This window comes from Macrotis lagotis, chromosome 1 (genome assembly GCF_037893015.1).
Source record: "Macrotis lagotis isolate mMagLag1 chromosome 1, bilby.v1.9.chrom.fasta, whole genome shotgun sequence".
Lineage (NCBI taxonomy): Eukaryota > Metazoa > Chordata > Mammalia > Peramelemorphia > Peramelidae > Macrotis > Macrotis lagotis.
Genome location: NC_133658.1, coordinates 251,630,019 through 251,651,710, shown reverse-complemented (window position 1 = coordinate 251,651,710; position 21,692 = coordinate 251,630,019). Strand labels below are relative to the sequence as shown.

Sequence of the window (21,692 nt, the reverse complement as noted above, 5' to 3'; positions counted from 1 at the left end):
CGGGCCCAGGCCCAGGGCCCCGGATCCTGGCCCGGCCCCGGCTCCTCCCTCCGGCCCTCCCTCGCTCCGCCCGCCCTGCCCCGGCTGTTGGGGAAAGGAAACTGAAAGTGGAGCCGGGGCCGGGCGGGGCCGGACCGAGCCGGGCCCCATCCGGAGCCGGAGCCCGCGCGGAGCAGGCGGCGCGGCCGAGGGAGCGCCCGCAGCCCCGGTGAGTGTGGGCCCCGCGGCCCGGCGCCGCGCCCCGCGGCCGTCCTCGAGCCCCGCGCCCGCCCCTCCCCCAGGCCCGCGGCCGGGCCCCCGCGGCCGGGCCCTCCCCGGGAAACAAAGCCGACGAGCCGGGGCCGCGGCGGGCACGCCCCCGCCCCCGCCCGGGGAGCCCTCCTCCCGGACCCCCGCGCCCGCCGGGTCCGCCCCCGGGCCGCGGGCCTGGCCGGAGGACGCCCCGCGGGACGCGGAGCCGGGGCTTGTGGGAGGGCCGCGGAGGGGGCGCCCCGGCTGCGGGGAGCCCCCCGCGGCTGCGTGCGCGCAGGGAGGGGCAGGCGGCGGTCCGGGATGCTGGGGTCCCGGCCAGGCCGAGGACTTCCCTCCCCAGAACCGGATCCTACCGCGCTGGACTAAGCTGTATACTCTTGCTTTCTGAAATACTGATTTTCTAGCTAATGTTTGTTGTGTAGCCGTGCTGCTGACACCGCTTGGGGTTTTCTAGGCAAAGCTGTTAGTTAGCCATTTCCTTCTCTGGCTCGTTTTACGGAGGGACCCAAGGCAGAGTTAAGTGATTTGCCCGGTCAGCTAGCAGATGTCTTCGGCTGCACTTGAACTCGGATCTTCTCACGCCAGGCCCTGTGTTCTATCAGCTGAATGACCTAGCTGCCCCTCGTCATATTTACAAGGCATTTATTCCTTTGAGAAAAATTTGCTTACAACATTTGGCACTTTAAAATATGAAGACTTAGCATGTTTTCTCTTTTAATTGATCTTTTATTTTTCCCAATTATATGTCATGAAAGTTTTTCAACAATCATCCCCATGTATAGCTGTGTTATACAATTTTCTTCCCCCCTTCCCACCCCATCCCCTTAACAAGTCTAATTAATTCACATTTTACATGTACATTTGTGTTTAACATGTTACATATTGGTCATTTTCTGAAATAGGACTAAGAGAAAAGAAAGAAAAAATGGGACAGGAAAGAAAAACAATAGAAATTTTTAAAAGTAAAGTGTTCATATTCTGTCATTTGATTTTTTTTGTTTTCTTAAAAATATCTTTCACAACATGATTAATATGGATTTATGTTTAACACAGTTATCCATATAGAACTAATATTAAATTGCTTTCTGTCAGGAGGAAGGAAAAGGGAAACACAGAGGGAGAAAAATGTGGAACTCAAAACCTTGCAAAAAAAATGCCTTGAGGAGTGGCTAGATGGCACAGTGGATAGAGCACCTGCCCAGGAGTCAGGAGTACCTGAGTTCAAAGCCAGCCTCAGACATTTCATAATTGCCTAGCTGTGTGACCTTGGACAAGCCACTTGACACCATTGCCTTAAAAAAAAGCTTAAAAAAATGCCTTGAAAACTACCACTACATACAGTGAGAAAAACAAATATGTTTAAAAATATGAAGAACATGAATGTAAAATGGTGCGATGAATCTATACTAGATAAAGGAATATAGCCCTTCTCTGCAAGAATCAACATTCCTTTGTAGGTAAAGACAATAAAGCATAGTAAATTGGTGCTGTTATTATGTGCAGTTAAAGTTTGAGATGAGAATTTAAGAGAATATTTGTAATTAACACTGAAAGAATGAAGAACATAGATCTGTTCAAATAATTTAATTATAAAGCATCACTCGAGGGGCAGCTATGTGGCACAGTGGATAGAGCACAGCCCAGGAATAAAGAGTACCTGAGTTCAAATGCAGCCTCAGACACTTAATGATTCTTAATAATTACCTAGTTTTGTGGCCTTGGGCAAGCCACTTAACCCCATTTGCCTTGCAAAACCCTAAAAAAAAAAGAATGTATAAAGCATCATTCCCTATTTAAGATTAAGAAACAAAGATTTTTTTTTGGTTTTTTTTAGGTTTTTGCAAGGCAGTGGGGTTAAGTGGCTTGCCCAAGGCCACACAGCTAGGTAACTGTTAAGTGTCTGAGGCCAGATTTGAACTCAGGTACTCCTGACTCCAGAGTCAGTGCTCAATCCACTGTGCCACTTAGCTGCCCCTTAAGAAACAAAGATTAACCACAGTCACACAATTAAGTATCAAGAGTCATCTCTTGCTGCTGGGCTCAGATGGCTCTCAAGGAGGAAGTAAGCCTGGTGACTTAGCACAACACCCCCTCACTTCAATCCAATTCACGTACATTTCATAGCATCAATTTCCTGATGTAATGGGAATGAAGGTCAAACAATAATCAATGTGAGTGTACCCCCAATTGGAACTGACCAGTTAGGCAACTCAGCTCCTTCCTTCCTTCTTCCTTTCCTTTCCTTTTTCCATGCTTTCTTCCTGCTCCCTCTGTCCACATAGGGTATCATACCCTTATCTGGGGGTGCTTTATAAATTCTGACCACTGAAACCTTGAAAGATATCTTGATGTTTATGAGCTAGATTTCTTTCTTAAGGACTAAAACCACTCTGGCTCTCATTTACTGGGCAACAATAGGACCAAGGCCAAGGGTTGTTGGGGTTTTTTTTTTACTTGTATATGTATGCTCTTGCTCTCTCTCTCTCTCAAATCCAATTCACTTGCACATAATGATCTTCTGCCAGAACTAAGGACAAACAACAATCATCTCTTGATTCCAAATCCAGTAGTACTCTTTTCCACTCCACTACACTGTTTATCTTTAGATTAGAAACCAAATACTGTTTAGTTACCTATAATTTGATATGCCCAAGTAATTCACCATAATTACAACTGAATTTTTCTTAATTTTATTCTGACAAATAAATTGAATCCTTCAGGAACTGAACTGGTTGAGACAAGACTTTGCTGCTTGGTGCTTAAAGCAGTACTGAGAGTTAACCTAAACTGATTTCTTTATAGCAAAAAGCTGATTGAACATCAGGTAACTGAAGACACTTTCTGAAATGGACAGCAGGAGACCTGGTCCAGACCCCCCACCAAGGCATTCTAATATCACCCACAGAGGTAAGGAGGGTCTCCCATTTTTAATAGGAAAACTATAATTAAAAATTGAAAATCTAAACAGAGGGCAGGCCAAAGTAGAACTATCCATAATTCCCTTTAAGTGAAAAGCAGTTTATTCCACAGGAATAGCAAAATTGCCCAGAAAACTGATAACCATTTCCCCCTTCCCAAAGGGATTACATGCCTGCTACATTCATTTAAAAAGAAAATATCATGGAGGAGTCAAAAATTGATTTGTATTGACCTAATCACAGTTATTCCCAGTTAAGAGAAGTACAGAGGTCTATTTTGCTTGCTTATAATTTCCTAAAACTAAACTTCTGCTTTACCCAAATATGTTATAGGTCACAGAAATTTTAGATGCAGTATGAATGAGGAACTGTAGTTTTTTTGGGTGGCAGGAGGCAGTAATAGAAACTTATTAGCACTGTGGAAATAAGGAAAAAATGAAACTTACCCACATTGCTACAAGAAAATTTTTGGTTATATGTCCTTTTAAGGCCACTCCAATCTATCTCATCCATCAAGCCTTCCCTGATTCCCCAAGTGAAAGCATTCTTAGTTGATACCAAAAGTTTCATTTCTTTTAGGCACTTATCACATTCTATTCTGTATTATATTTATCTATTTCATATCTTCTTATAAACCTCAGAAATTTTCTGGAATGTACATTTTTATGACATAATTCAGCACTATAAGGTTTCTGTTATGCTTAGTTGCATGTCACATTTTAGAATATTTTTTACCTTTAATTTCAAAATCCATTGCTACTCTGAACAATCATTCATTGTGCAATCAATGTGTACGTTTACTGTGCACTAAATCCTCAAGGGTAGGATGAAAGCTATCATTTGTTTCATAGAAGATAAAATAGAAAAGAGGATTAAGTCATTTCATGTATCAAATTCCATTTCAAGAATGTCACTCTTATTTCATTCTATTGGACCAGATGTGGTTCACGTATTGTCTCATATTGCAGCATTAGTGTTTTTAGACCTATACTTTGTGAGTAAACTACCGTTTACATGAGCCCAAGTCCTAGAGGTGCCTGGTTTTTTTAATTTGCAAACCAGCATTCCACTGATTCATATCTGTAAGTTTATTAAACCCTACCTTTTCCTTGCCTTTTAAAGTTCTCTCATTGATTCTGGGTTAAGTTCAATAAATTTCTCTCTTCAGTTTCATTGCATTTGATATCACTGTAGCCCATAAAAACAGCTATATTAATTTAGCTATGCTGGCTGAACTAAAAACCTTAGAAATAGGGTTTGGAGAAACCTCTCAGTCCTTTTTTTTTCTAACTGTAACTGAATAGGAATTTTTTCTAATATTAGCAACAAGTTGTCAGCAGTATCTGCTTGAAATCAGTGGGCAACATTAAAAACTGTTAATAATAGTGCACATATTTCCTGAACTATGCTAGTTTTTCTAATATTTATTAAATGGGCTTCTATATCTTATTTGTTTCTGTCACCATAAGAAAACTATTCTTTATTCCATTAAATAAAACAAATTTAAATAATTTAAAATAATTTTTAAAAACAGTTTGTTCTTTGTGGTTATGTTGGGTGCCTTGACCCTTTCTGTTATAAGGGCCTTATGCTTACTGAATGTTTCCTTTGTGTTTAGGCCACATAGATGAAGAATCACCACAAAGAACCAGAAATTGGGCAAATAACCCACCAGCTAACGTTCTAAGAGGAAGAACAGACTTACCCAGAAGAGATGCTAGAGCTAACAACAACACTGTTCCTCGATGGCAAAGGGAAGAAAGGTTTAGTGGTATGGGGAGGAATCCCCATCAGGGAAGGAGATACCAGGGTGGACAGGCTGATGATGAAGCTAGAGGACAAAGAAATGGTCAAGAAAATGAAGCCAGAAGAAGAAATGGGAACCAAGATGGGAGAGACAGAAGGCATCAACCTGCTGAAAATGTTCATTTTCGAAAAGATCCCATGAAATGGCGGAGTCCACATCAGAAGGCTGGGGAACAGTCTCAACAAAAGAGGATTGGCTTTGGATTCCTGGAAAGTCTTCTTCAGAAAGATCCTTCAGAGGTGGTCATCACACTTGCTGCTAACTCTGGATTTAAGGATCTTCTAGATCATACATTCGTGAAACCTGGCTTACTTCAGCTCATATGCCAAGTACTTAGGAAGGCATGTAGCTCTAAAATGGATCGACAAAGTGTTCTGCACCTCTTGGGTATTTTGAAGAACTCCAATTTCCTCAAAGTGTGCCTACCCAGTTATGTGGCAGGAATGATAACTGAGTCTGTCCCTGCTGTTCGACACCAGTACCCAGAGCATATTAATAACATCCTCTCACTTCTTCAAGACCTGGTAAGTGTATTCCCAGCCAGTTCTGTTCAAGAAACTTCCATGTTGATGTCCATTTTGCCAGCTTCTCTCAATGCTTTGAGAGCCTCTGGCATTGATATTGGAGAAGAGACAGAAAAAAACCTGGAAAAGGTTCAGACCATCATTGAACACTTGCAGGAGAAGAGACGTGAAGGCACTCTAAAGGTTGACACCTATACTCTGGTGAAACCTCAAACTGCAGAGTATGAGGATAACTATAGAACGATGACTATTTACCCTACATACAATGAGGTACACCTGGATGAAAAGCCCTTTCTTCGCCCAAACATCATTTCAGGGAGATATGAGAGCACTAGCATCTATTTGGACACTCACTTCCGACTCCTACGAGAAGATTTTGTTAGACCCCTGAGAGAAGGGATTTTGGAACTGCTTCAGAGCTTTGAAGATCAAGGTTTGAGGAAGAAAAAGTTCAATGACATCCGAATCTACTTTGACACACGGATTATCACACCTCTTTGTGCGTCATCTGGTATCGTATACAAGGTACAATTTGATACAAAGCCATTAAAATTTGTGCGATGGCAGAATTCTAAGCGTCTGCTCTATGGATCCCTGGTCTGCATGTCCAAGGATAATTTTGAGACATTTCTTTTCGCAACTGTATCTAACCGGGACCATGAAGACCTTTACCATGGAATTGTACAACTTTGCTTTAATGAACAGAGTCAACAACTATTAGAGGTTCAACCCTCAGACTCTTTTCTCATGGTGGAAACAACAGCATACTTTGAAGCTTACAGACATGTGCTAGAAGGGTTACAGGAGATTCAGGAGGAAGATGTTCCCTTTCAGAAGAACATTGTCGATTGTGAATCATATGTGCGAGAACCTAGTTACTTGTTAATGGGTGGCAGATACGATTTCACACCCCTAATAGATAATTGCTTAGCCAGTGAAATGGGGAAACCATCTCTAAGGAACATTCCAGACTACAGAAGACCAAGAGTTAATGTTTTAGACCCTAGCCAGTGGCCCTCAAAGGAAGCCCTGAAGCTAGATGAATCACAAATGGCAGCCTTGCAATTTGCTCTTACTAAGGAATTGGCTATTATTCAAGGACCTCCAGGGACAGGTGAAGTTCTGATATTTTGTCTTCAAATTTTATCACATTAATTATTGGCATGTGCAGGGGGAGTTTCCAATGCCCAAACCACCTAGGATTGCTTCCTAAGAACTAATAGAATAAGGCTGGAAATTATTGCTGGAAGTGAAGAGATATGTTCTAAATCAAATACCAATCATTAACATTTGCCATTTTTTACCAAGGGACACTAGATTATAAATTTGATTTGCTTTGTCAGTTTTTACTTGAGGAAAAATACCCATAGTAAATATTAACTATTACACTAGTAGAACTCCCAGATGTTTCGTAAGCATCTCAAAAGGATTTTTTAGACAACTTGATGTCCTCTTTGGTTGCACTACTGTTCCTCGACCCCCCCCCACACACACACACACACACTCCATTAGGGATAAGGACCTCGGGTCTACTAGAAATAATTTTCTTAAATGTTATTTTTGCTTATCTTATAGGGAAAACTTATGTGGGTCTGAAAATTGTCCAAGCTCTCCTGACTAATGAGCAAGTATGGCAGATTAACATGCGGAAGTTCCCCATCCTTGTTGTATGCTATACCAATCATGCCCTGGACCAATTTCTAGAAGGTAAATTTTGCAAGATAACTTGTCTCTACTAGAATATCAGTACTGACATTCCCATTTACATATCATGTACACACAGTATCTTATTCGTTAACACCTGCAAGTATCAATCTTTCTTCCAAATGACATAGAAAATGCCAAGATTCTGATTAAGTCAAAGCTACCCAATGTACTCTTTATCCAAAAGGAATGTTTTTGTGGTTCCTCTCACTTCTCATATTCACTTTTTTCCTCAGGAATATATAAATGTCATAAGACCAGCATCGTTCGAGTAGGTGGAAGGAGCAACAGTGAAATCTTGAAGCAATTCACCCTCAGAGAACTGCGAAACAAACGAGAATTCCGAAGGAACCTCCCTGTTCATCTCCGGAGGGCCTATATAAGTGTATGTTCCAAATTAAGACTACCTGGGGGGCAGCTAGGTGGCATAGTGGATAAAGCACTGGCCCTGGAGTCAGGAGTACCTGGTTCAAATCTAGTCTCAGACACTTAATAATTACCTAGCTGTGTGGCCTTGGGCAAACCACTTAACCCCATTTGCCTTGCAAAAACCTAAAAAAAAAAAAAACGAAAAAAAACACAAGAAACAAAAAACAAGACTACCTGGAAGATTGAAGGGAAACCACAAAAATGAGGCAATAGATATGAAAGCAGTTTGGAAAATTAAGTTCCAAAAGCAACCTGGGGGTGTAGTGGATAAAGCACTGGCCTTGGAGTCAGGAATACCTGGGTTCAAATCCGGTCTCAGACACTTAATAATTACCTGGCTGTGTGGCCTCGGGCAAGCCACTTAACCCCGTTTGCCTTGCAAAAAACAAAAGCAACCTGTATTTCTCCTATCTTCCAAAAGTGTGTTACATCAGAACTTGGGTTTGATTGAGTAGTTTCTAAACTTGGGCAAGATGAGGAGCAGAAGTGGGGCAGCCAGCCTGTGGGTTTTCAGTGCATGTTTTTTTTTCCCCATTGATATTTTTGATAAGCCTAACTGCTTCCTAGGAATACTTACAAATTGAAGTTCAAAATCCACGTATCCCTATAATTGCCTTGCTATAAGGAAATCTAAGTGAAGAAACTTCCTCTACCATCTAACAATGCAGATCTGGCAACTATTCTGGAACATATTAGGGCTTGTTTTTGTGCTCAAGTATTCAGTGACATACTCAAGGTCTTATAACCAATAAATGTCACAACCAAGATCAAGATGAAGGTCTAGCCTGCTTTCTGTCCACTATGTCTTTCTCTTCCCCTAATTTTATTATTGAATTCAATTTCCTTATTTTCAAATATTTGTTTGGGGGTGCTGGGGAAAAGGGAGTGGTATTTTTTTATTTTCACAGAACATCTCCTTTCTTGAGCAGATCATGACAGAAATGAAGCAGTCAGAACAAGAAATCCACAAGGGGGCTCATCATTTGGAATGTACCACCAAGGGTGTTGTACATGAACGACACCTGCAGAAATACATTGCCCCCCAACATTGGAACAGCCTGATGAATGGGCCGGTAAGCTGCCAAAGTCATTTTAAATTGATATTACTATCTGGGTTGCTTCCCCATAATTCTAGAGTATGGGTACACCAAGACAGCAAGGGGAGCTTTTATTAATCGTAATTTAAAGACAGAGAGAAGGGACTATTTTGAAATCCTTATATAGCGACTATAACCTATTTTCCTCCACTGGTCAACTGGCTCATAACTGCTCATTACTGCTTTTTCCCTTTATCAGGATGTTGAATGGCTTTACTCAGGGAAGGGCTGGAAGCAATCAATGATCCTGGAATGGCTGGGCCTGGGTTTTACTGCTTTCACTCAAAATGTATCTTCACCCCCTACTGAAGAGCCTGAGAATGCCGGTAAGAAGCAAATAACAATTTCTAAAAGTTGGTAATGAAATGGGGAGAAGTAGAGAACATGTACTTTCTAGGTTTTTTTATCAACATCCATTTTTCAAACAATATCCACTTGCATTTCACAATTCAAAGACTTCCTTTAATTCCTCATTCCCTAGAGTCTATTGTCTTTCTTTGTCAGAAATGTGTTTCACTTCCCCACCATCACTTCATTTCTTCTTTAGCTCGGCAGGAAGGAGGTGAAGAGGAAGAAGGTGAGGAGGAGGAAGCACTAATTGAGATTTCAGAAGAGGCTGACCTGATCCAAGCAGACCGAGTGATTGAGGAAGAAGAAGTTGTTAGGCCTCGACAGAGGAAAAAAGTAGATAATGGAGCTGTACAAGAACTGGCTAAAATGTTATTGGCTATGAGATTAGAAAACTATGGCCAAGTAGCACCTGAACAGGAGCAGGCAACTGGAGAATGGGAGGTAAATTTTTTTTTAATTGGCATCTAGATCTTCCCAAAAGTGGAACGAAGGAAAGGATTCACAATTGCAGAAATATACTTACTATAAAGAAAAGCCAAGGCTGGAATTCTGACCCTCACAGTACTTTCATTTCTTTGTGTTTGGTTTGGTTTTTGGGGGGGGGAGCAATTTTAAAACTCTTAAAACTATGTTTGCTTTTTTCTTGAATATATATTTTTAAAATAATGTGCAGAGGAGGGAAGGAGGGAAAAAAAGTTGTTGAAAAATATGGAAGCCTGTGATTCTGAACTTGTTGGTGCTTTTTTGCATGTAGACTCAGCACAGTCGGAAGAAAAAGATGAAGAGGAAAGTGAAAGCAGAACTCCGCAAGTTGAATGCAATGACTGAAACAGAAGCTAAGGAAGTAGAAGATGTGTGGCAACTGGATCTGAATACACGATGGCAACTCTATAGGTATCCTCTTCACTCTGCCCCGTCTGGTAGCACCAGTGATTTGTTTTTCCACTTTACCTTTTGTTTCCCTAGTCCTCATTTGGGACATTTTTCCAGTCTATTTTCACTTGCCTCTCCTCACTTCAGTCTGTTCCACTTACAGCAGCAAGAAGCATTTCCTCAACTGCAATTATGATCCTTTCATTATTGTAGAATCTTAGAATCCCAGTTGCCCCTTGCATTAAGATTATGGGCTTTAAAACTATCCTCACTTACCTTCTACTTACATTACTCACAATATCATTGTCACCTTATGATCTAGTCCTTAAGCTAATCTGCTTAGTTCATATACCCTATTCTTGGACATTTCCATCTCCTCCCATGTTTCCTGTTTATCATAGGTAATCTGTTTGACTCTCTTCCCATTAGATTTAGCTTCTTCAGGCAGGAATTTCCTAGTGTCATAACAATATACAGCCAAGTAAAGACTCAACAAATGTGTAGACTGAAACAGGAATAAACCCTTCTGCTTCATAACCAATCATACCAGCAAATTGCTTACTCTCATCTACTTTCCCTAGGATGTGGCTGCAGATGTACCAGGCAGACATCCGAAGAAGAATCCTGAACCATGAACGGCTATACCAGGCCTCAGCAGAAAGAATGGTAGAGCTGAAGCTACAAGAAGATCTCTGTATTCTCAAAGATGCCCAAATTGTAGGCATGACAACTACAGGTAAGTAAATATGAGGAAAATCAGCAGTTTAAGTCCATAACTATTTTTAAGAGTATAGCTGTTACCAAATTAGAACAGAAACAAATTCATCTTCATAAAGCTTTGTGACAGAAAACTCACTAGGCTGAGTTTTGCTTATCTCAAAAAAATGAGTTACTGACCCTATTTAAAGCTGACAGGCAAAAAGTCCAGTCAGTGGCACCTCATAAATTAATGTGTGTGCTGGGTGTATTGTTCACTTGTGTCTGACTCTTTGTGATCCCATTTGGGATCTTCTTGGAAAAGACACTGGAGTGGTTTGTTTTCTTCTACAGTTCATTTTACAGATGAAGAAAACTGAGGCAAACAGAATTTAAGTGGCTTGTCCAGGGTTACCCAGCTAGTAAGTGTTGGAGGTCCAGTTAGAACTCAGAAGACTGGCCTCTGCACCACCTAGCTTGGTGTATAGGTAGGTACAAAGGAGAGCTACCCTACTGGAGTAAGGGTTTCATGTTGTACAAGGAGTTTTTTCTTTCTCCCTATACTCGAGGTGCTGCCAAGTACCGCCAGATCCTACAGAAAGTTGAACCACGAATTGTCATAGTAGAAGAAGCAGCAGAGGTGCTAGAAGCTCACACTATTGCCACACTAAGTAAAGCCTGCCAGCATCTCATCCTCATTGGGGATCACCAGCAGGTAAGTTCAGGCCTACTTTTTACAAAGCCAAAAAAAGGAACTTCATATATGGAAAAAACTTGCCTGCATACTCCTACATTCCATGTCTAGTGATGTGCTTCATTTCCTTCTCTTGACTCCTAGTAGAATTGTTGTAAGGACCTTTTTTTATTTTATAATTTTTTTTAATAATTTCTTTTTATTGCCATTCTCTTGACAAAGTCTAACCTGAAAAATACTAATCAGGCACTTGATATAATCATCAATCAGATTTTGCACTTTCTTCTACCTTATTTTTTATAGAATGTCAAGTTGAATATGCTTTTCTCCACTCCCCACAGCTTCGCCCCAGTGCTAATGTATATGACCTGGCAAAGAACTTCAATCTAGAAGTCTCACTTTTTGAGCGTTTAGTAAACGTCAACCTTCCCTTTGTCCGTCTGAATTACCAGGTGAGAAACAATAGGCCCTGGCTAAGGATTTTACATATATTTCTTTCTTAATCCTGATATTAGGTAAACTGAGTGTTCTCTTCAGTTTTATTCCTCTAAAGGCGTAGCTGATTTGGCTAGTTGGGAGTCAGGGGCTCTCTCTTTCTCCCAATTTTTTCCACTAGCAAAAGTAGGATTGCCTTTGGAACATCTGCCCACTTTTCAGGTTTTAAAAGTGTTGTCTATTTGTTTCAGCACCGCATGCGTCCTGAAATTGCACGGCTGCTAACCCCACATATTTACCAAGATTTGGAAAATCATCCCTCTGTTCTCAAGTATGAAAAAATTAAGGTGAGTTTATTCAAACAGATGGTTCTATGGTTATTATTGACAGTTTAGGCAGAAATTGTTTAAGGAAAGAGAACCAACTTTAGAGTGATCCAAGCTCCTTCTGGCTTAATCAAGTGTATTCAGTAGAAAACATACTTAATCTTTGGTAACCCAGTTTTGTCTATCAACTTAGACGTAATTATGCAAAGGTCTCAGTCAAAAGCAAAGGATGGAATAAAAGTAGAATCCAAACTTTTATTGAAGGTTCTTCTATTGGAGTGAAGGAAACAAGGGAAGATATTTCGTTTGAGAAGTATTAGATGGGGGGGAGGGGAAGTCCTGGAAAATTATGTCAAATTTGAAGGGAAAGAAGCAAACTGGATCTTCACTTCAGAGTATGGGGAGAGTGGGTATCTTGGAAAACTTGAGCTTATGAGTAGCGACAATAAGAACCCAACTGTCTCAGTTGAACCAAATGAACATTATTTTTGTGGTGTCCACAGAACGCTTTTTCAAATTTTGGTGGGACTCCACAACATCCAATATTACTTCCAATTCAGAGTTTTCCTTAGTTTTGTTAACATATCCCTAGGATTAGAATACAAATATACAAATGGAAATAAATACTGTGAATGGAATTAATGAATGAGTAATTGTTGGGTTGTTGTGGTGAGGCTGAGGTGCTGTCATTAACAATGTGTTCTTTTTATTTTCATAGGGGGTCTCTTCCAACCTCTTTTTCATAGAGCATGACTTCCCTGAACAAGAGATCCTAGAAGGCAAAAGTCACCAAAATCAGCACGAGGCTCGCTTTGTGGTAGAACTGTGCAAGTACTTCCTGTGTCAGGAATATCTGCCATCCCAGATCACTATCCTTACAACCTATACTGGACAGCTGTTTTGTCTTCGCAAACTCATGCCAGCCAAAACATTTGCAGGTGTGAAAGTTCATGTCGTAGACAAATACCAAGGGGAAGAAAATGATATCATTCTGCTGTCTCTTGTGCGGAGCAACAAAGAGGAGAAAGTTGGGTTCCTCAAGATCAAAAACCGAATCTGTGTAGCTCTGTCCAGAGCCAAAAAGGGAATGTACTGCATTGGGAATATGGGGATGTTAGCCAAGGTTCCATTGTGGAGCAAGATCCTTCACACTCTGCGAGAAAATGGTCAGATTGGCAGTGCCCTGATGTTATGCTGTCAGAACCACCCTGACACACATACATTGGTGTCCAAAGCCACCGACTTTCACCAGGTGCCAGAAGGAGGCTGTAGTCTCCCCTGTGAATTTCGACTAGATTGTGGACATGTCTGCACTCGGGCCTGCCATCCCTATGACTCTAACCACAAAGAGTTCCAGTGTATGAAGCCCTGTCAGAAAATCCTCTGTGCTGATGGGCATCGTTGTCCATCAGTCTGCTTCCAGCCCTGCGGCCCTTGCCAAGTAAAGGTCCCTAAAACAATTCTCCTTTGTGGACACCAACAAATGGTCCCATGTTTCATGCCAGAGTCAGACTTCTGCTGCCAAGAACCTTGTCCCAAATTCCTGCCATGTGGGCACAGATGCAGCCACTCCTGTGGGGAAGAGTGTGTTCGTCTTTGTTCTGAGATGGTAACTGTCAACCTCAAGTGTGGACATACCCAGCAGGTGAAATGTGGCAATGTGGAAGACCTTCAATATGGCTTCCTTGTTAAGTGCACCACCAAGTGCAGCACTGTCTTAGACTGTGGGCACCCATGCCCAGGCTCTTGCCACGATTGCTATGAAGGACGATTTCACGAGCGCTGCCAGCGTCCCTGCAAGCGCTTACTCATCTGCTCCCATAAATGCCAGGAGCCTTGCATTGGTGAGTGTCCCCCCTGTCAAAGGACCTGCCAGAATCGCTGTGTTCACAGTCAGTGTAAAAAGAAGTGTGGAGAGCTGTGCAGTCCATGCGTGGAACCTTGTACTTGGCACTGCCAGCACTACCACTGCACCAAACTCTGCTGTGAGCCATGTGACCGACCCCCATGCTACGTGCCTTGTACCAAGCTGCTGGCCTGTAACCATCCTTGCATTGGCCTGTGTGGGGAACCATGCCCCAAAAAGTGTCGTGTGTGCCATCAAGATGAAGTTACCCAGATTTTCTTTGGTTTTGAGGATGAACCAGATGCCCGCTTTGTACAACTGGAGGACTGTAGCCACATCTTTGAGGTGCAGGCTCTGGACCGCTACATGAATGAACAAAAAGATGAAGAAGTCGCCATCAAGTTGAAAGTCTGTCCTATCTGTCAGGTTCCCATTCGCAAGAACCTTAGGTATGGTACTAGCATAAAACGTCGTCTGGAAGAGATTGAGAGAATCAAGGAGAAGATACAAGGGTCGGCTGGCGAAATCACTAGCAGGCAGGAAGAGCTTCAGGTCTTACTAGAAGCAAAGACCATTATCCAAAAGTTACTCCCTAATGATTATCTGATTCTAAAAGAAAAGCTCTCTCAGTCTAATCTTTCTGTGAAAGCCTTGGGTCTGGCTGAAAATCAAATCAGCTTCTATGAGCGCTTGGCCAACATACAGGAATCACTGAGCAAGATAGAAGTCAACGAGAGGGCTGGGGTAAGGATTCGGCTGGAACAAATCCACAAGTGGCTAGCAAAAGAGCGTTTGAGTTTTACCAGCCAGGAATTGGACGATCTCCAAAGTGAAGTACAGAGGATAACATACTTGGTGAACCTTCTGGTCCGGTGCAAGATGACAGGGGGAAAAATGAGCAGTTCAGTAGCAGAAGAGGTGGCCAGTCTTCGAGAGATCATGGAGGGCACTTTTAAATTCAGTAAAAACAATGAGGAACTGGTGGTGAAGAAATTGAAGGCTCTGGATGCTATCCTTCCTTGCTGTGGCTTGGGCATCTCAGACCAAGAGCGTGTACAGATAGTAAATGCTTTGGGCTATCCCAGAGGTCACTGGTTCAAATGTCCCAATGGCCATATCTATGTAATTGACAATTGTGGAGGAGCAATGCAGAGGAGTAAGTGTCCTGATTGTGATGCAGTAATTGGTGGTGAAAACCACACTCTGGAAAGCAACAACCAATTGGCTTCAGAGATGGATGGTGCCGAACATGCAGCTTGGTCTGAAACAGCCAACAACCTGTTGAACTTTGAGGACATCCGCAGGTTGATCTAGGAAGATGATTTCCTATTACCTTTCCTTTCCTTCAGCCATGGCCAGGCTGGGCTTGGCTCCCTGAAGAAAGGACTGCTATTTCTGACTTCCCTGAAATCTTGGCACTCTACTGATCCATTTTACGACTTTTCCAATGTTTGTTCCTAGAGTTAGTCCTGCGCTTAAGTGAGCACTTTACCTCTAATCGAGAATAAAATTAATAGACAAGATTTTCCCTTTTCTTTCTCCTGTAAGGTCAACCTCCCTGGTGCATGTTTTGGGCTTAAGTTGCCTAGTGATAATCTCCTGGCCCTATCTTCCTGCCTGTCTTAGCTAAATGTTCTTTGTACAGTGCTTATTATGGCACTAGGCACATGGTAGGAGCTTAATACTAATGACTGCATCTCAGGCCCCAGCTATGCAACCCAATTTTGTCCCAAAGGAGCTACATAGAAGACATTTGTTCTTGAAAGGAGCTCAACTGGAATATTTTGCATTCCTTTGGGGCCATCGTTATTCCAAAAGGCACAGAAGATGATACAGAAATTCAAAGTCTATGACAGAGTTTTACACCTAACTTGGGCCTTGCACATGTTCACGTTGACCAAGAAGTAACAACAGTAACACTTCCATTGGCTTGAATTCTGAGAAGACAAGAAGCTTTTTTTATCGAAGTTTAAACAGGTGTGGAAGCAAGGCTGTCTCATAGGACATGCCTCATTCATGCCTGACTGGAATAAATTGGACATTCAGTACCAGCAGCACCTACTTAGCAAAAATGTAACCCTTTCATCTATCATTCCTCTATCATGGCTTTTGCGCCTGGGTGGAGCTTTTAGCTTTTAGCATGCCTTCAATGTCTGCAGGCCCAGGCCATCCTCAGGCCCTCTGTCCTGCTTAGGTGTTGCCTCCATGGCATTTGTTCCATAAAAGACATAGATTTCTCAGGTCCTTTCTACTGTTTGCAAGCAAAATTCCCCTACCTTATGTATGCGTTCCCTTTTTGTCTTTACTATGCACTTTAGAATATGATGCCAATTAATAAAGCAATTATTGACAAAAATAAATGGTCCATATTTCCTTCCCAATAGTTGCTGTTAACTTAGCTCTATAATCTGCTTTTTTCAGCCGAAATCTAACCAAGAAACTAAGCTTCTCTAGGATAAGTCAGACTCCTCTGGTTCTGCTTTCCTTCATAAAGCTAATAACTTCATCTGTCCACAACCTTTATCACACAGAGCAAAAGAATATATTCCTTCTCAGGCAAGAATAGAATTCTCAAACCCCATCCCCTTCTTTTAGGAAAAATATGGTATAGGTAACTGTCACATTTCCAGTCCTACAAAAGAAATGCAATTACATTGTTTCAGTTGAGTTGATGCCCTGGCAAGGAAATATTAAGGCTGTTTCTTATCTGACTGAAAGGGTAACTTAGCAGACTAGGTTAAATATGTTTAAAGAAAGATTAGTTATTTTAAAATAAATGCAAACTACTGAGACTGTTTTAATAGACCTTTTTAAAGAGGATTTTTACAATCAAAAAGAACAATGGAATTACATTTCCCCTAGGAAAGGGATTAAAGATAAAGCTTTAAGTTTTTCTTCAGGTAGCATTTGCTACTTCCTCCTCTTGTATCTGTGGAAAGAAATCAGAATTATGGTCATTTTTCTACTTACTTGAAGAGAGTCAGGATCTTAATCAGCAAGCTGACCGCTTTTACCTGGATTTAGATTTGAAGTTTCCTCCTCTCTTGGGATGGAGTAATCCCATCTGTTTCCGTTCTTCAAAGGTGGGGCTGTGATCAACATAGTAAATCATGCAGAATGTTAGGACATGAACAATTTTCTTATCCCCACAACTGAATAGCCAAATAGCTAAAAAAGCAACCTTTGTGTTTTGACCAAAATAAGAAAACATGTCCTTTAGAAAAAGCTCCATCCAGATAAGCTTCTTTGCTTAGTCTGTCTTTGTAGTAGATCTATAGAGGGAAAATTTTCTTATCTACATAATTAATGTGGAGACATTATTAAAGTTTACAACTTGAATCTATAAACTTTTAGTTACTTCTATCTGTTGGATAGCATTGTGGAACTTTAAAGCTTACAAAAAGATGAATGTTGAAAACTTTTTGCATGTAATTGGAAAAAATAAAATAACATTCAAAAAAGTAAGCAAGGCTAACATTAAAAAAAAAGTCTGCTTTAAAGGAAAGATAACAATTCCCATCTGTTTCTCACATATGCCAGAAGAGAAATTAGAGCGGACTCAAAAAACATGACCACAACATTAAGTAGAGTGAAATTTAGAGTTCTAAAGGACTCCTGAACTTATTTGGCATCTGTCACTCTACATTTTTGTTAAATGCACCATTTTAATTATAAGGCAGTACTCATATACTGAATATAATTTTAGGTGATTTAAAATCTTACCCAGCACGATACTGTTTCAAAGCTTTCTTGCTAGTATTGGTAAGTTCCTCATCAAAGACAGATTTCTTCACCCTCTTTTGCTTCCTGCCTATAAAGGGAAAGATTAGTTAGAAATTCAGGCCCAGTAGGCACCTTCTTCACTAAGTTTCTAAATGCCCTTAGTTTAGATCAGTGTGGTGGCATACAGTTTGGGCATCAGGCAATGTTCTTGGCCTTATTTACCCAGTACCACAGAAGTAAATGGTAGTTTTTGCCTGATTAGATTCACTCCTTCACAGATTGTAACTCCCACCAAGACCTAAGGTTACAGAATTGCCTACCTGGGACTGGAGTTGGCTCCTCCTCAGGCATGGCTCTTGCTCTCTTAGCTCTCCGATTTCTTTTAGCCAATCGCTCAGCAAACATCTGGGACTTTAGAATCTCAAATTGAGACCTTTCTTCTGGCTATAGAGGAGGGTAGAATGTTAATAAGGTTCTGAATTGTAACCCACCAAGCTCCCCAAACCTTGATATCCAGACTCCAACTCACTGTCATTTCCCCTTTTTTCTTGGTGTCCTTCATAAACTTCTTTCTCTTTTTCTTTCCCCTCAAGGCCAAGTCAAACTCTTGTAGGGCCTTTGCAACTAAGAGAAGAGAACACAAAATTCAAGGACAGTTTCCTAAGCAATGAAATTTCTATCTTAAAGTTAGTCAAACAACCACAAAGTAAAAAGTTATGCTTCAAGAAAAGTCCCTGATTCCCATTTATAGATTCTTATTCTCCCTTATGAAGAGAGTGACTAAGAACCTAAAATATATCAAGAGAGCCTGATCATATGACTCACTCTTTTCCTTCTTCCTCTCTTCTTTACTCTGGAACCAGGTCCGCTCTGGCTCTTCATTACCTTTCTCTAGGAGTCGTTTGGCTGTATTTATCTAGGAGAAAGAAAAAGTGAAGCAGAGTATGCCTGCCCAAGACTGAACCATCAGCACTGAGCTACAGCTGGTTACTGATAAGGAATCTGTACAAACACATCCATTATTCCACAAAATATCATCAGTGAAGAGTCTGTCAGCTAAGATGATTTCTGATCCCAAAGCAGCTATCAATTTTCTAGATGGAAGACCAAATCAGGATCAACAAAAATAGGTTCCCTAAAATAAAGAAGTCATTTACCTGGGCTTCTGAGTGCTGCATCTCCTTCTCCTCAGCCTCTAGTCTCAGGACCGCATAAACATCTTTCTCCATCTTTTCAATCTTGTCTCGAAATTTTAGGATTACATCTAAATGAGAAATGAAATTGTATATAACTGTATATAATCCATATAAGAGCAACAAAAAAATCACGGATGAAGAGGAAATGACTATGATGTACAGAAATGGTATAAGACATCATTAAGGATAGAACTATGTGGGGCATCTAGGTGGTGTAGTGGATAAAGCACCGGCCCTGGAGTCAGGAGTACCTGGGTTCAAATCTGGTCTCTGACACTTAACAATTACCTAGCTGTGTGGCCTTGGGCAAGCCACTTTAACCCCATTTGCCTTGCAAAAACCTAAAAAAAAATTTAAAAGGATAGAACTAGGGGGAAAAAAAAGCTAAGCCACTCATGAAGAGTAAGGAATAGACAACTTCGTAGTACAAAGGTAAATATAACTTTCAAAAAAAAAAAGACCTCTAATAAAAGACAAAACCTTGTACAGGATAAGAAAGCATAGATGGTTTGTAATGTATTATCAGTGAAGGACTACCCATAATGATAAGCTCACAGATCCATGGAAGTAAATTTAAATCAAGAAAAAGACTAAAAGGAATTTAAAGAAAAAGATAGGTCCAAGTCTGTCTTCTCAATCAGAATGGCATAGTTTAGATTTTATCCTCAGAATAGACACATTAAGAATAAAGAGATATTCCTGTTGACAATTACAAATCAATTTTTTTGTTCCAATAGTCAAATTTCTAGTTTCTTCCAGAGAGTAACTACCTTGAGGAAGAATCCTGGCCTTCACAGGCGCTTTGGCTGATTTCACAATTTCCTTCAACATCTTACGTTCCTCTTCTCCTACCAGGGACACAGAGCGTCCAGCCCTGCCAGCACGTGCTGTTCGGCCTACTCGATGCACATAATGCTTGATGGTGTTGGGCATTGTAAAATTTATGACCTGGAAGGAAGAAATTGAGAGTAATAGAGGCAAAATAAGGTTTTTTTGATGACTGGGATTGAGGGATTAAGAAACAAGAAAAACAGGCCTCCCATTCAGTAATACAAGTTCATTCAGTAATATGTGAAGAATGATTAGTTGTCTCACTGTTTTGACACCTTCAATGTCTAGTCCTCGGGCTGCCACATCTGTGGCCACTAGGATGTCAATCTGCTCATCTTTGAAGCGCCTTAAATGAAAAGAAAGGATAAGGTGGCCCAGTAAACAGGGAACACTGAGTAGTGGAAACCATAAAGTTAGAAGAACTTAATTTTTATTTCTAATTCTGACACTAGGACTTTATACCTTAATGAGAAAGTTTGACTTTATCTAATTCCACCTCAGGAGACTTATGTGATTTTCGTGAAGTTCCTATATCCCTTCCCCATATCTTTACCTTAGGGCTTCCAGACGCTGTGTTTGAGAGAGATTCCCATGCAGCTCTCCCACCTGCAACCCCATTAGCCCTAGAAGGATGTGCATACGATGAGCCTGCTTCTTAGTTTGGGTGAATAGCATCACGTGGTCTGTAAAAGTTCGTGTCAAAAGAGCTAAGAGGAAGAAAGAGAAAGATCATGAGCAAAAGAAAAGTCAAAGTATCACCCACAACCCCAAGCTCAAAAAAACAGAAGGAAAGCCTTCCCGAATCTTTCACTCTAGTTCCTAAGGTCTCACCTGACACGATGGCTTCCCGGTCTCCTTCTCGATTAGGTCGGATTCGAATGAATTCCTGCCTTAGGAATGGAGCTACATCTGTGTTGCTATTCACAAAGATCCTTACAGGATTCTTTAATGAGACTGAAGCCAGATCTTTTACCTGCCAGGCAAGAAAAAAATTCTAACTCGTTTACAAAAGAAAGGGGGATTCCCTTGAGACAGATCTCTTTTCCTCAACCCTGGCACCAGATACTTCAGCATGCCAACCTGAGTTTACACATGCTTAGATGAACTGGAAAGGCCCACCTCATCTGTCATGGTGGCTGAGAAGAGCATGGTCTGGCGGTGGTGGGAACACAATTGAATTATTTCCTTCATCTGTTCCTCAAAATACTCATCTAGCATCCTGGGAAAAGAAGACCACCATGAGACAAGTACAGACTGGACTCAGTCTTCAAATAAAACACTAAATGCCCAAGACTTCAGAGGAAAACTGGAGCAGACGAAGACTCAGATACAAAAATCTGAGATACAAATGCTTAAATAACATTCAAAGCACAAGAGACAAGTAACAACCCCATAACTGGCTGTTTTCTAATAAGGGTCTTATAACAAGATAGTCTGACATGTCGAACTTATTTAGTTTTCTTTACCAATAATTTGGCTTTAGAGATAAAAAAAATGGTTACAATCATAGAGAGCAAAAAAGGAAGGATATTGTTTAAGAGGGCAGCTAGGTGGTGCAGTGGATAGAGTACTGGCCCTGGAGTCAGGAGTACCCAAGTTCAAATCCTGCCTCAGACACTTAATAATTACATAGTTGTGTGGCCTTGGGCAAGCTACTTAACCCCACTGCCTTGTAAAAAAACCCTAAAAAACAAACATTGCTAGGGAATATTGCAAAAGAAACATAATTTAGAATAGGGGTAGTAGTATCAGATAGATGAAGAGCTAGACTGCTAAATTGATGAGTTTAACTGGAGAAGAGGATGGGCATATAGTAATAACGCACAATTACATAGTGTTCTTTTTGTTTTGTTTTTATTTAAGGCAATGGGATTAAGTGACTTGCCCAAGGTCACAGAGCTAGGCAATTATTAAGTGTCTGAGGCCAAATTTGAACTGAGGTCCTCCTGACTCCAGGGCTAGTACTCTACTCACTGCATCACCTAGCTGC

At 41.1% G+C, this 21,692-nt stretch overlaps 2 protein-coding genes across 2 annotated transcripts in view; one reads left to right on the top strand and one right to left on the bottom strand.

Annotated features, from left to right (window-relative positions):
• Window positions 1-100: 100 nt before the first annotated feature.
• On the top strand, window positions 101-17,167 carry ZNFX1 (zinc finger NFX1-type containing 1). Its single transcript, XM_074210215.1, has 14 exons — window positions 101-208; window positions 3,055-3,159; window positions 4,789-6,615; window positions 7,077-7,208; window positions 7,442-7,590; window positions 8,564-8,707; window positions 8,931-9,057; window positions 9,279-9,523; window positions 9,837-9,976; window positions 10,537-10,691; window positions 11,221-11,366; window positions 11,687-11,797; window positions 12,032-12,127; window positions 12,825-17,167. The coding sequence occupies exons 2-14, from the start codon at window positions 3,099-3,101 to the stop codon at window positions 15,264-15,266; spliced, it is 5,775 nt and encodes a 1,924-aa protein (XP_074066316.1). The 5' UTR covers window positions 101-208; window positions 3,055-3,098; the 3' UTR covers window positions 15,267-17,167.
• DDX27 (DEAD-box helicase 27) overlaps window positions 14,043-21,692 on the bottom strand; it is a 27,924-nt gene continuing 20,274 nt past the window's right edge. The window contains exons 10-21 of the mRNA XM_074210216.1: window positions 20,822-20,921; window positions 20,534-20,675; window positions 20,256-20,409; window positions 19,967-20,048; window positions 19,642-19,819; window positions 18,833-18,939; window positions 18,501-18,591; window positions 18,205-18,299; window positions 17,996-18,119; window positions 17,676-17,763; window positions 16,967-17,041; window positions 14,043-16,881 (exon numbers count right to left, since the gene is read on the bottom strand). Of these exons, the coding sequence (XP_074066317.1) occupies window positions 16,863-16,881; window positions 16,967-17,041; window positions 17,676-17,763; window positions 17,996-18,119; window positions 18,205-18,299; window positions 18,501-18,591; window positions 18,833-18,939; window positions 19,642-19,819; window positions 19,967-20,048; window positions 20,256-20,409; window positions 20,534-20,675; window positions 20,822-20,921 (1,255 nt within the window). The 3' untranslated portion in view covers window positions 14,043-16,862. The remainder of the gene's footprint in view (window positions 16,882-16,966; window positions 17,042-17,675; window positions 17,764-17,995; window positions 18,120-18,204; window positions 18,300-18,500; window positions 18,592-18,832; window positions 18,940-19,641; window positions 19,820-19,966; window positions 20,049-20,255; window positions 20,410-20,533; window positions 20,676-20,821; window positions 20,922-21,692) is intronic.